Source organism: Triticum dicoccoides, chromosome 4B (genome assembly GCF_002162155.2).
Source record: "Triticum dicoccoides isolate Atlit2015 ecotype Zavitan chromosome 4B, WEW_v2.0, whole genome shotgun sequence".
Classification (NCBI taxonomy): domain Eukaryota; kingdom Viridiplantae; phylum Streptophyta; class Magnoliopsida; order Poales; family Poaceae; genus Triticum; species Triticum dicoccoides.
The window spans coordinates 197,834,568-197,848,905 of NC_041387.1; the positions used below are offsets into that span (position 1 = coordinate 197,834,568).

Here is a 14,338-nt window from a genome sequence, read left to right on the forward strand (position 1 = left end):
TTTCAGAAACAAGGATATGCACATTATTAGATCAGACAGTTGCAAATCAATCCACATCTCACAACCTTAGTATCTACTCGTAGCACACAATCCTCCCTACGATGGATCAGAACATATGGATACCTGAGGCATGTTTGGTTCATTACCGCACTTTGCCCAGTTTGGTCGCCACAAAAGATGCGAATTCACACAACCCAGGTGTGGCGAAGCATGGTAACCAACCAAACACGCCCCTGATGTTTTGACGGAAAAATAGGCATGGTAACAAAGAACCTGCATAGTTTACATCAGGATGCAAGGTATTCGCATCGTCATCCACATTTGAGATTTGACCTCTGGAACCTAGAGATTCTGAGGTTTTCTTTGTGTAGGTGACCATCCATCCATTGATTGCAGCCTTTGCTTCAGATGGAACACTTCAACCTGGCAAAGCAAATATCACAGATGCAAATGTAAGTAAAACTGGATATCAGCATGGCAAATCATGAAAAAATGGGAACTGCTATTGGCAGTCCCTCTGTATCTACCAATCAGGAAAGAACCTGATCGTTCAACATTGCCATTATACCTGGAGCTGGAATGCCCTCGCGCGCTCTCCTGCTAGAACTCCGCGGGTCGAGTGCAACTCCTGTTTAGGGGGTAAAATAGTCAGTACAACTGCATAAACACTGGTACAATGAGAGATCACAGGGATTTTTTTTATTTTTTTTTTTTTGCCTTCTGAGTTTCATCCGTGACTGCCTTCAAGAACGCCACTTCACGCTCGAGCCGCACGTTATCAGCATGGACAGTGTTTGAGGCGTTGTTTGAATCTTCGTGTGCCTGTTCTAATCCTCCCACTTTCTCCTTCAGCGCCACAACCTCCCTGTCTCTCTCAGCTAGCCTCTTCTCTACCTCTTCCTTTGTGTCAATGACCAGAGATAAGTTCTTTTCTGCTTCGTCTTTGCTCGCCATTGCAGCTGAAAGTTGCTCTTCCAACGCCATGTTTCTCCTGACCAAGTTTGCGATTTTTGTATCAGTATCATGCTGATGGTTAATGTCAGACGAACTTCTGCCCACCCTCTTCGTTTTAGCATCCGCATCTGGAGAATGATATGTGTCACTCCGCTGCTTTTGGTTTGAGAAGGATGGTAGCTCAGAACAACCGTCAACATCCTTGTACTTGTCATCGTCGATTGGCTTCTGCAGTTTTTGGGCCAGGCTGCATTCCTCCTCCTGACGGAACTGCCTGCGGAGTGATGAGCCGCCCACCTTCGAGTTATGTAGGAGTGAATCAGGGAGCGATTTCCTCCCAGATGAGCTTTCCACTGTTGTCGCGAGACTATGCCTTGCTACAGAGTTAGAGTACAAAGGATCACAGTTGTTGAGGTGATCGGCGAGTTCCTTTGAGCTAGGAGAAGAGTCCTCATACATTAAGGGTTCTGCATCAGGGGCAGACCGCCAACTGAAACAATGTTCATTTTGCAGCACCACTAGTACTTCAACCTTCGAAAACACAAAATAATCTGAATTCAGGAATAGTAGCTTGATCAAGAAACAGTTCCAAGTGTTTTCTAAGCAAAATATGAAATAAAAAAACAGTACTACATTTTGAAGCAAATATCAGAAAATCCCCTTGCAACGAAAGAACAAGAAAATGAAGTCCAAAACTCCTGATACTAAAACCGGCTATTCTTTTACTTAAAAAGGTTAGTTTTTCACCTTGTCAGATGGCTCCTTTTTGTTTCCTCCAAACGAAACAAGAACAATCTTATCCCTGTAGTACAAAGGAACCATGCTGAAACCCTGCACGAGTTGTATCTTCAATTGTTCAGCAACTAGAAAAATGGCAGCACTGGAATAACAGGATAGGATTTGCTTTTGGAGAGTGTTGTTTCTGCTCTACTTCAGCATGGATTACATAGGAAACAACTACAATGATCTTTATTTTTCTAGTAAGGGGGGCGTATTCGACTCTAGTCTTCTAGCCAAAACCTTGTCAACTCCTTAATTAATGGACGAGGCAAAAAAAGTGCCTCCGTTTCAAAAACAATATGGTACAATAGGATTACATAGGAGAGTACAACTTTATACAATCCTAAACTTTGCATTCTCTACATTTTAGGAAGGTTCAATATGATACAATATATGCCTTCCAAGATCACTTGGAATCCATCAAGGATGACTTGCACTTACTTTCTTGGTAGTGATGGAGGAACTAGGAGGTGCTACACAAACAGACCACTTGGATTCTAGGACATCAAAGACCCAAGTTTCCGGATGACCTGATAGAGACCGAGAAGACTTGTTAGAAAATTACCAGAAGCCATGGTTCACATGAAGCAACTCTTCTAAGAAATGAACACACTTCTGATTAAGGGTTAGAAATGAAACTGAACCACTCATATGGCATATTATATACAATTGTATGAATGAGAGCATCACATTACAAACTTACGCCTTTTCTTGCTTCCACCCCCTGCTATATACCATTTCGTCCCACAGAGAGCTCCACAGCAACCTGCCCGAGGTGATGGATGATGACCATGTGTTCTCATTCTTGACCATAACATCTAACAAGAAGAATGATTCTTTCAGTAGGAGATCAACAAGAAAAAATAATTGCAGAAACCTGATCGAACATACTGTTTCAAAATCTAGAGCGTGGACATCATTCAAGGTCTTGGATTTTGATTCGCCTCCAAAAATCAAAAGAATTCTGTCATCATAAAGTGCAGCAACATGATTGGATCTTGGAGAAGGTCCAGCACCTCTAAAATATGAACTTGGCTTAGTAGCAGAAAATAGCGCATCAAATCAAGAGAAGCATCAAGAAGGTTCTATGCATTGAGTGTTAATTAAACTTTATGTATTGGTTCTGCAAATAACTAGGGACAAACCAAGTGTAACTGAAAAAACATTCTTACTTGGCTTCTTGTTTGTTTCATTTGTTTAATGACATAACACTTCTTAGTTTTAGAAAAGAATGACTCACTTATAGTTCAAAGGAAGCCATGTTAAGGACTTCAGATCAAACATATGAAGGTCATGTAGTTTCTTCCCTTTGGTATCCTCGCCCCCAAAAAGAATTAAAACAGGGCCTGCTCTAGTCACTGTATGACCACTTCGAGCCACCTGAAATTATCAATTGAGGAAAAAGCTTCTCTCATTTTGCAATGAACATTTGAGCATTGTATAAATCAATGTTCGAATATGTACCGGAATGTCGCCCTTCGCTTCCATATGCGACCAGATCTCGGTTTCCGTATTGAATGTCCATACTGCAGTAAAATAAATGATGAAGTCCAAATTATTTCTGCTGAAAGTTTAACATTAAATCAAATAACTAAAAGAAATACATGGGATTTTCAGAATTAAGTAGGACAGTCAAACCTGATATCCGGTCAGAAGATGGCTCGCTTTTCCCTCCGACAAGAATGACAGTCTTGCCCCATGGAACCTAAGATTCAAAAGAAAACCATGACGAATGTAACAAACTTCACTCAAAGTGCAGCCCACCTCTGGAACTCTGGGCATGCATGTGTAGCACCTCACTTTGGGCTTTTGTACTCATTTCACCTAGAGGTGTAGTGTTAACCCCTAAATGCTACCAATTGGGCAAGCAGGCATTATATGCATGCAATGTGGTATTAAGGGCTGGAGAGTTGCAATTGAAAACAAAATGAGAAACGAGAAGCGCTAATCATTGTTGTAGTAAATGACTTCGGCTCTACTTGAGGTCCCACCCCTATCCTACATGGCCCACCACATAGATAGACAACAAAAGTCAAGGACAGTCAACACCAGTCAAAGAAGTCAACAATAGTCCAAACCATCCCCCATGGGTTCAAGCAAGACACCCTAGTCAATGAAAGTCCAAGCCAAGCTTTCATGGTCAACAAGTCAAAGGAAGAAGACCACATAAAAGAATGAGTCAAAGTTGAAGGCAAAGGAACAAAGAATAAGTCCAAGCAAGGCTTCGTGGTCAACAAGTCAAAGGAAGAAGTCCAAGCAAGGAAGCCCACGAATAGCGTAGGGCTTCTCCCTTAATCGGCCACAACCCACCTCCTAGCCCAACTAGAGGTACATGGGCCAAATAACGGAAAATTTCGTACTTCTCCTAACTCCTCACTTCAAGGGTACCCTTTGTCAAGGACCCCTAGGCTATATAAGGCCCCTCATGGGCATGTAAATCACTCACTCCCACATGAATAAACTCAAAAGGAGGGTCACTCTCCCGTACTAGATCTCTCAGGAGAGTTAGGAAGGTCGAGATTTGGAGTCCAAGGGACCTTCAAAGGCCCGGACTAGTCGAGCCACACTAAGTGTTCCATGTGTCAGGCACCACTATCGACGACCCTTCCATAGGACGTAGGTAGCCCTCCCACGAGGCGACTGAACCTATTTAAAAAACATCGTTGCGTCACTTTGTCAAGTCCGCCGTACCCACCCCCGCCTACTAATATTTAACCACATTGCTAAGGATTCCTTGGTTTGTGAATCTCTCCGGGCGGGATATTCCGAGCAGGAGATGGCGGACTGCATCGACGGGATCATTCCAGTGAGCGACAAGGCATGGAATGGGTTAGGAGCCGCAGACAACATGGAGGTCCTCCGGCGGGTCGTACATCGTCGGCGGTTCGGCCATGGAAAGGGCCTCTTCGGAAGGTTAGTCTCCCATCCTTGACACTTGGTGATTTCATCGGGTCTTGGACGAAGGTGCAACGACGAGGAAAGAAGGGGCGACGGGTGGTGGAGCCGCCGCCGCCGGCGGTCGCCGATCCGGCTGCGCTGATCCGGGCGGCCAGGATCGGGCGTTTGAATTCCCTTCTAGGCCATGACGGGCCAGAAGTGATTCAGCCCAGTTTGAGAGCTGGGTATTTGGCCCAGCCTCAGGAGTTTCACAAGACGGGCGGGTCAAGCGTAACTGGGTATACGGCCCAGTCTATCGCGTCGTGTGGGAGCCCGAATCCTGTCGAGTATCGACAGCAGAAGCCGGTTTCGCCCAGATCGATCGATACTCCAATTTCGTACGTGCATGGTGCGGCGGCAGCTAGGGCTAGGCAGCGCACCTCATGTGGTTTCCCTACCAGGAGCGGACGGGCGCGTCGAGTGCCGGCCGTGACTCAGCCATCGACGCCGCTGATGGCCGGCCGGGGTGATGGAGCTGAGCCGCCGCTGCGTGGGCAGCAGGAGCCGCCGAGGCAGCAGGTCGGGGACGGCCCGGGCAGGGGGTCCGCCGATGGCGGTCAAGCCAATGCCGCGGGGCGCACAAGACTTGCTGGTGGGCGTGCTGGTCATGGCATGGGTCGTGGCGGTTTCAATGGTGGTCGCGGCGGCTACGGTGCTGGTCACGGATACAATGGAGGATATGATGGTCGCGGTTGGAACCAGTGGAATAATGGCGGAGGTCGCGGATTTGCCGGGAACCAATGGCAGCGGAACTTTAACCCTCCACCCGGCGAGTTTGTTGAGGGCGCCACGGGTCCCCATTACCGTCAGAGAGATCGTCGAGGTGGGGGTGGTCGTAACCCTCCTCCGCGCCGTCCGTTTGTTCCGAAGGCAGCCCCCAAACCGGTTCTCCAGCCGAAGGGGACCGTCAGCGGGGCGACCAAAGTGGCAGATACCGCCACTTCCTCTTCTGCAGCGCTGCCAGAGGTGGAGGCGGCGGCGGTTAAGGCTCTGGCTGGGGTCATCATTCCAACTTCCACACCTTCAGATGACAAAGATGGCCACAGTGACAAGGGAAGCGATAAAGCGGATGCGGTGCGTTCTAACAAAGCGGCACGTAAGAAAGAAAACATGACTTGTTATCGTTGTGGTGTGCCAGGCCACTTTGTGATTGACTGCACGGCGGTGCTTTGTGATATATGTCTGAAGTCGGGACACTCATCTGGCTACTGTCCGTTGCTTTTGGTGCCTATACCTGTGGTGAATATTTACGGTGTCTGTAATACCAAGCTTATGTTCTTTGAGACTCCACGCACGATTTCAGCGACTCCTGCGGTGGACATATCGAAGTTTGGTCTGGTCAGGGTTACTCAGGGGACATTGACTGAGGAACAGGTGTGTCAGCAGCTCAGGCGGTTAGTCTTTTCACTGCTCTCTCGTCTGGTTGGAGGATCAGGTTTACAGAGTGGAGTTCCCTAGGAGGGAGGACCTTCACCACCTGCTGAAGTGTGGACTCAGTAAGGTGCCCGGGAGTAAGTGCATTCTTGAGTTTGATGAGTGCAAAAAACCTGAGCCGATGGGGATACCGCTAGAAAAGGTTTGGGTCAGACTCTCAGGAGTTCCAGAGACTCTTCTTAATGACTATCTTATTGTTGCGAGTCTTGGCTCTCTGTTAGGTAAAACAGAGAAGGTGGACATGCCATTCACACGCCTACATGGAGAGGCGAGGCTACTTGTTGGTGTTGTGAATGCGGATTATATTCCAGACTTCGTGCCGTGGACTTATGATGGGATGTCTTATGATGTGGTTGAGGTTCAGCAGGCAAATAATAATTCTGGGATTACTGATGTTGATATGACTGATGGTGGAGATGGTAGTGGTGATGGTGGTGGCGACCAGGGATGGAAGGCAATCCCGGCGATCACAGTGGACAGGACAAACCAGCCATGAAACCCACACAGCCGACTGAGCCGAAGACTGACAAGGGGCCGGCGCCCCCAACCACTCCGGCGGCATCTCTCCGGTTTGGTTCGTTTCGGGCGGTCTCCGCACCGAGCCGTCTTTGGGGTGACGGCGTGAAGATAGAGGACTCTGATGATGATCTTCCGGCACAGGTGGTGGTGGAGGAGCACCGACAGATGGTGGATGAGGTTTCACCGCAGCTGACGCCGCATCGCCGCCCAACCACCCCCGTGGTGACGAAGGTGTCTATGCCGGCGGTGGCAGTGGAGGGTCGACCGACGGCGATCTCCCCACCTCCTACAGTGGAGGGTTCTAGCCATCCATCTCGCTTTCTGGCGTCACATTCGATCAGTTCGACACAGGTGGTGACCAGATCGGGCGGTGTTGGTAGCAGATCGGCAGGGATCCGTACTTCGGGCGTCGCGGTTATTGGTACCGCGGTGGAGCAGTCTGGGAGGCCGGTGTCTCCCATCGCTTCTGACTTAGTCGGGCATACGGCAGGCGGCCACAGCCCGACCAGAGTCGCTCGGGAGGATGTCATCGCTTTTGGAGGTATTCCGGACCCTATGTCTGGTGACAGACGGTTCAGTCACCGGATCCAGGGTCAGCCGGACGCGGATGACATACAGATGGGGCGAGCCATGAGGGCCGCCAAGCTTCGAGACATCGAAGTTCAGACAGGTATGTCAGTTAATACAAGTTGTTCAATTCTGCACTTTTCTGAGCATGATATTATTGATAAAGCCAACAACTAGGGATCTCTCTTGGTAGTAATGACAAAGAAACCGCAAAATCAATTAATGATCTACTAGATTTAGAGACGGATAGAGTTGTGGATTTAATACGACATCTAGCAGCAGTAAAACCCATGAATGAAGCAGAAATCAATGATCTTGGAGTAACTGTGCTTCAGAGTCTCTATGAGGATTTGGTCCCCACAGAGGGCTTAGAGGCGGAGGAGGAGGATATGGTTCCAGAGGGGTATGTGGCCCCTTTGCAGCCAGAGGCCACTCCTGACACCGATGCTCAACCTATTCAGGAGATGAAGGATAAACCAAGAAAAACCTGGAAGAGGAAGGTTTATCCTACATCGGCGGTGCGTTGGAGTGCAAGAGTGAAACAAAAGAAAAAATTCCAGGATGAAATATGAAAGGGATATTCTGGAATAGCAAAGGTCTAGCGGACTTGGCTAAAAGGAGATTCCTTAGTGATACATCAGTAGAACAAAAATTAGATTTTATGGCTTTATTGGAGACGGGTAGCGACAATTTCACCTCCCAGTTTCTCAACACCGTTTCAGGGGGGTTGATTTTGATTGGCATTGTTTACCTCCAAGAGGGAGATCCGGAGGGATACTACTTGGGGTGAAATGCGAAACTTTAGAGGTGCTGGATGTGGTTCACGGTGATTTTGCTGTCAAATTTCGTGTAAGGTCGAAAATTGACAGCTTCCGATGTGCTTTGGTGGCCGTATACGGTGCGGCACAATCAGAGCTTAAACCGGAATTCCTCGCAGATCTGGTGAGAATTTGTGGGGATGAAAGGTTGCCAATTCTGGTGGGGGGAGATTTCAATATCATTAGAAGACAAGAGGAGAAAAATAATGACAACTTTGATGGAAGATGGTCATTCATGTTTAATATGATAATTGAAAGTCTCGATCTAAGGGAGATTGACCTCACTGGTAGGCAATTCACGTGGGCCAATTCTTTGCCAATTCCTACTTATGAGAAATTGGACAGGGTTCTCACTAGTGTTGAGTGGGGACAAAAATTTCCGCTAGTTACGGTTCAGGCCCTACAGAGGGCCATCTCTGATCATACCCCACTACTGGTTGATTCCGGGGAAGCGACCCATGTGGGAAACAAAAATACTTTCTCTTTCGAATTAGGATGGTTTGAGAGGGAGGGCTTCATCGAGCTCATTGCGGCTGAATGGGCCAAAGACATGGGAGGGTCTTCTAATGTGGAGAGATGGCAAAACAAAATTAGACACCTGCGCCAGTTTTTGAGAGGCTGGGCCAAACATCAAAGTGGTATTTATAAAGTGGAAAAGGAAAGATTGACACGGATTATCAATGAACTTGATGTGAAAGCGGAATCCATACTTCTGAGAGAGATATTAAGAATGAGGCTGAGAAGAGTTGCAAGCCCTTATGAGAGAGGAGGAGATGAAATGGGCACTTGGAGCAAAGGTTTCTAAGATCGTCCAAGGAGATGATAATACACAATTCTTCCACATGATTGTTAATGGGAAACATAGAAAGAAAAAGATAATACAGCTAGAACAAGATGAGGGTACAATTGTAGGACACGAGAACCTAAAACTATACATTTCCGAATATTATAAGAAACTTTTTGGAGCACCTGAAGAAAATTTCGTTTCTCTTGATGAGACTGTGATAGGGGACATACCACAACTCAACTTAGAAGAGAATGAGGTGTTGTCTGCCCCTTTCACTGAGAAAGAGGTGTTCGATGCTATAACACAAATGAAGCATAATAAAGTGCCCGGGCCAGATGGGTTCCCGGCGGAATTTTATCAAAAATGCTGGCATATCATAAAGAATGATCTTATGCCTATGTTCCATTATTTGTTCGAAGGCCACTTAAATTTATTTCACCTCAATTTTGGAACGATAACGTTGTTGCCAAAGAAGGTGGAAGCGGTTCGCATTGAGCAGTTTAGACCGATATGTCTTCTCAATATAAGCTTTAAGATCTTTACAAAGGTTGGCACGAATAGGTTGACATAGATAGCCCATTCAGTCATGCAACCAACTCAAACTGCGTTCATGCCAGGACGACAAATCCTAGAAGGGGTGGTAGTTCTACATGAAACATTGCACGAAATCCATTCAAAGAAACTAGATGGGGTTGTCTTTAAAGTGGATTTTGAAAAGGCATATGATAAGGTCAAATGGCCCTTCCTTCAACAAGCCTTACGTATGAAGGGGTTCAACGAAGCCTGGAGGTCTCAGGTGGATTCATTCATACAGAAAGGCAGTGTCGGGATAAAAGTCAATGATGATACAGGTCTTATTTCCAAACACGTAAGGGGTTACGTCAGGGAGATTCCATGTCTCCTGTGCTGTTCAACATTGTAGCGGATATGTTGGCAGTACTCATTAGTCGGGCTAAAGAGAGTGGCCAAGTAGGAGGTCTCGTTCCCCATCTTGTAGAGGGGGTGTTTCCATCCTACAATACGCGGATGATACTGTTATTTTCATGGAACATGATCTTGCAAAAGATAGGAATATGAAGCTTATTCTATGCCTTTTTGAACAAATGTCTGGGCTAAAAATCAACTTCAATAAAAGCAAATTGTTCTGTTTTGAGAGAGCTAAAGAAGAACAAGACAATTACAGAAACTTGTTTGGTTGTGAAATGGGATCCTTACCTTTTAGCTATGTCGGGATCCCAATTCATCATAGACGGTTATCGAACAAAGAATGGAAATGTATAGAAGATAGATTTGAAAAAAGATTAAGCTGCTGGAAGGGCAAGCTAATGTCTTACGGAGGACGGCTGGTGTTGATTAACTCAGTTTTGACGAGTTTGTCGATGTTCCTCCTATCTTTCTTTGAAGTACCGGTGGGGGTACGGAAAAGATTAGACTTATACAGATCTCGATTCTTCTGGCAAAGCGATGAGGCCAAGAAGAAATACAGACTGGCTAGATGGGATATCATGTGTAGACCAAAAGATCAGGGTGGGTTAGGGATCGAGAATTTAGAGGTAAAGAATAGATGCTTGCTTAGCAAATGGCTATACAGACTATCTATGGAAACCGAAGGCATGTGGATACAAATCTTGCGGAATAAATACTTAAATAATAAGACTTTGGCCCAGGTGAATGCAAGGACAACAGACTCACCGTTTTGGAAAGGGTTAATGAAGACAAAAGTAACTTTCTTCCAGCGTGTGAAGTTCCTAATTGGTAGTGGTACCTCTACTAGATTCTGGGAGGACACATGGCTAGGGGAGATGCCTCTGGCTTTACAATACCCTTCTCTATATAATATTATGCAACGTAAGGAGGATTATGTCGCCACAGTATTAAATTCAGTACCACTTAACATCCAATTTAGGAGATCTCTTGTAGGGGAACGTTGGAATGCTTGGTTACACCTGGTCCGTAGGTTGATGGATGTTCAACTTTCAAACCAGGCGGATACAATTAGTTGGAAGTTAACCACAAATGGATTATTCTCTGTGAAATCCATGTATTTGGACTTAATTGACGCCGGGCCATTATCAAGGTCTTTGCACATATGGAAGATTAAAGTTCCACTCCGCATCAAGATCTTTATGTGGTTCGTCCACAAAGAAGTCATATTGACCAAAGATAATTTGATGAAAAGGAATTGGGTTGGTAACCCCAGGTGCTGTTTTTGTGATCAAAACGAAACGATTAAACACCTCTTTCTAGAGTGTCCACTTGCAAAATTGTTATGGCGATCTATTCATATAGCTTTTAACATCCAACCTCCAATGAGCATAAACACGTTATTTGGGACGTGGCTTAATGGAGTAGACATACACATGGCTAAACATATTCGGACAGGGATATGTGCTTTATTATGGGCTATATGGAACACTAGAAATGATATGATTTTTAATGTACACCATTCACCAATTTTTTGCAGGTTATTTACGGAGCTACGGCCTGGATCCGTATGTGGTCGTTACTCACTCATGCGGACTACAGGGAGCCTATGGTTATTGGGTGCAACCGCTGGGAGACGGTAGCACGGGCTATCTTCAGCCGATTTGGATGGCGAGTTAATAATAGGCTAGGTGTGTAGGCATCGTAGTCTGTTCTTTATCGCTGGATGTGGCGCTTTATTGCCAGATGTGGCGCTTTACATACTTATTTTCTCCTTCTTTGCTCGGATTTTAAGCTTACTTGGATGTTAAGACTTTGTTTCGATTTCTAATAATATGGCTGCATGCATCGACTGATGCAGAGGCCGGAGGTATTCCTCCTTTTCCAAAAAAAAAACTGACAACCCTGAAATGCACTACTAGTGTAAGGATATCATATGAGAAATTGAAGAAAAAGACCAGAGTAGTGAAAGAACAATGAGCTCCAAGAAGTATACCAGGCAATGTCCTTTGCATGGTCGAAACTGCACACGATGTCCACCTGGTGATACACGAACCTTAGAAGCCACAGAATCCCATGTAAGCTTGTCTAAGCTTAATATCTGAAGTGTATATAAAGATGATATCACGAAGTTAGCTCAAAACTGACATAAGGCCATGACAGATAGGCTCGTCTAGAAAAACAACATCAATACCTTTGTATCATCCAGCAAATGATTACCGGAATCTCCACCGAAGACAATCATTTTGCTCCCTACCATGGCTGCTGCATGCTGTTTGAAATGGTAACCAGATGAATGTGTTATAAAGGCTTCAGTAACGAAACCGATAATGATGAAAACATCACAACTTCCTATACACTTCAAAACATCAATAAGATGGTTAATTACATCAAAACGAGGACTCGGTTTATCCCCGTCCGTTGACAATACTGCCCAGTTCTCTGAGTTTTCAAATGCACGGCCATTGAGGTCAAAAGTATCAGAGGAGCAACACCAAGCAAGGTCGTCAGGACGGCCACTCACTGACGTAACCACTGGTTCTTCTCCCTGAACAAATAGCCATTTAAACACAATCGAAATACAGGTGAGTCAGAAACAGCAAGTGAAGTAAGTGAACAAGAATAGCTCACACTCACAGTGAGGTGACTGGACCGCTTGGTGGGATGGGCAGGACTCCGAGGGCCATGGAAAGGATCATGCAGATGACCCTTCAACCTGTAGAAATCACAAGACCATGGAAAATGTGAGAGCGAAGAGTACAAAGAAGCATCAAACTAGGAAAATGGAGCTGGGGAGTAAATGGTTCCGTTTCATCACATTTCAACCTTCTCTCTTGAGAAACAAGAATCTTATAAATTAAGAGGAAGGCTAAGATGGTCAAGCAAGGCTAGGTTACAAGAACGAACCCAGATGTCTACAGCTCACAGAAACTAAAATCACTTGACCAAAGATCACACGAAAATGTATGTCTGAGTACTCGGTGACTTGAACTTGATTCACATTTATTAAAAGGTAGTGTCCTGTGTGCATCATATGATGCAGAGGCAGAGGCCAGGGTACTCCCCTTTTCACTTTTCAGGAAAAAAAATCACACAAAAAGGATATATTAGTTCTTCCTGAAAATCGTCTAAATGCTCAGGCGACTAACCATAGAATCAGCAAATCTAACTAAGATCTCTCCTAAAAGGATATCTATGACAATAGATATCAGTAAAAAAAACAGCCCATTATTACCTAAAAAAATATATAAAGAAACCAGTAGTAGTACTAGTTAAGAGAGAAAGAAGAAGAAAAAAACTGGCAGCAAAGAAGAGGGGAGCTTAGATTTATGAGCGGATCCTGATAGAAGGGAACCAAAATTTGACCTTCCCAGCTTCATCCGGCGACGAGAGAAACCGAACATCTTGGGCTTTGCGGCGTCTTGAGCTCCAACTTGTTTCCCTTAGAAACGGAACGGCGAAACCCTACTAGCGCAAACTGTTCTCACCTGCAAACACGGAATGCTAGGGTTAGCCGAGTAGGCTATTAATTAACGAGGACGAAAAAAATCGTCATGTGAAAAAATACGGGAAGAAGTCAAATCTTTTTTCCTTTTTTGAAAAAAGATATTGTCATTGGAACTCGAGAAAGAACAGCAAGACATCAGGAAATTCAGGGGTGGGGGGAGGACATGAGCCTTGGGCAAAGAGAAACCAACAAATAGAGTAGCAATGCAAAAAACAGGGGGGAGAAAATACTTTATGTAAACAGCGCCTCTCAGGTATTGTGCCAGGAAAACTCTGCATTTGTCTGAGGTTCTCAAGAACAAGAAGCAACATCGGGCATTGGCGGAGCCAAGAAGCAAGCAGGCACGTGCACAAGTAAGAAGAGGGAAATAAGGATTCAGATAGAAACACAAGTTAACCCCTACCTGTTGTTGGGTCGGAGCAAGAGGAGAGAGCTCCGGAGGGAAGAAGGGCTAGTGACACAGAGCGAGCGGCGGCGACAGTGACACAGACCTCTCGCTCGGAGCGAGAGGGAGAGAGAGGGGGCAAGGATGGGAGAGGGGGGAAGCCTCTGAGCGGGACCTGCCTGCCTGCTTTGCAACTGTGCCTGTGCGGAAAGTTTTACAGGAGACGGTTGCGGTGTGGCTGCATCCGGCTGCCATGGCCGATGCAAAAGCTGATTCACTTTACTGTTTACCATGCATGAGAGATGTTATTTACACTTTACAGCGCCTCTCCGATTCTTTCTTCTTCAGATTTTTGTGTCTATTGACTTCAGGTGTGCCTCGTGTGCGTCGAGTCAACACTTTCTTGTAGACGCCCCCGCTCCTAACCCTACCTCGCTTCTGTGCGGCATCGCCGCGCCGCACCGGAGCGCCCCCCGTCGGCCGTCTCCCGTTCACTCCAGCGCATCCCCTCTCCCCCGCCGCCGCTGCCAGGGCGTCGCAGTCAAAGCATGTGTGCCGCAGCGACGGCGGCGGCGTTTCTCCTCGGCTAACGATTCGGTCAGGACGGCGGTGGTCCGCGATGGCCGGATCTACGACAGTGGTGCGGGGCGGCGGCGGCGTTCGGCGACGTGTCCAGCGGTGGCGGCTTGGGCACCTGATCTGGGTCCAGATGGGCTTCGGGCGGG

The 14,338-nt window shown here is 46.3% G+C and overlaps 1 protein-coding gene across 1 annotated transcript; it reads right to left on the bottom strand.

Moving 5' to 3' along the window:
- Nucleotides 1-13,818, bottom strand: LOC119295766 (acyl-CoA-binding domain-containing protein 6-like). Its single transcript, XM_037574218.1, has 16 exons — nt 13,632-13,818; nt 13,087-13,208; nt 12,358-12,436; nt 12,110-12,268; nt 11,915-11,992; nt 11,717-11,821; nt 3,373-3,439; nt 3,199-3,260; nt 2,975-3,114; nt 2,626-2,752; nt 2,438-2,552; nt 2,176-2,264; nt 1,702-1,785; nt 718-1,485; nt 569-628; nt 1-423 (listed from the first exon to the last, which is right to left on the bottom strand). The coding sequence occupies exons 2-16, from the start codon at nt 13,122-13,124 to the stop codon at nt 343-345; spliced, it is 2,052 nt and encodes a 683-aa protein (XP_037430115.1). The 5' UTR covers nt 13,125-13,208; nt 13,632-13,818; the 3' UTR covers nt 1-342.
- Between the last annotated feature and the right edge of the window lie 520 nt (nt 13,819-14,338).

Bases quoted from the DNA above. Each gene is read 5' to 3' on its own strand.
- LOC119295766 (XM_037574218.1), bottom strand. From the start codon at position 13,124: ATGTTCGGTTTCTCTCGTCGCCGGATGAAGCTGGGAAG. The intron at 629-717 runs GCAAAAAAAAAA...CCCCCTAAACAG, and splicing joins TCACGGATGAAACTCAGAAG to GAGTTGCACTCGACCCGCGG. The intron at 424-568 runs GTATAATGGCAA...TTGCTTTGCCAG, and splicing joins CGAGGGCATTCCAGCTCCAG to GTTGAAGTGTTCCATCTGAA.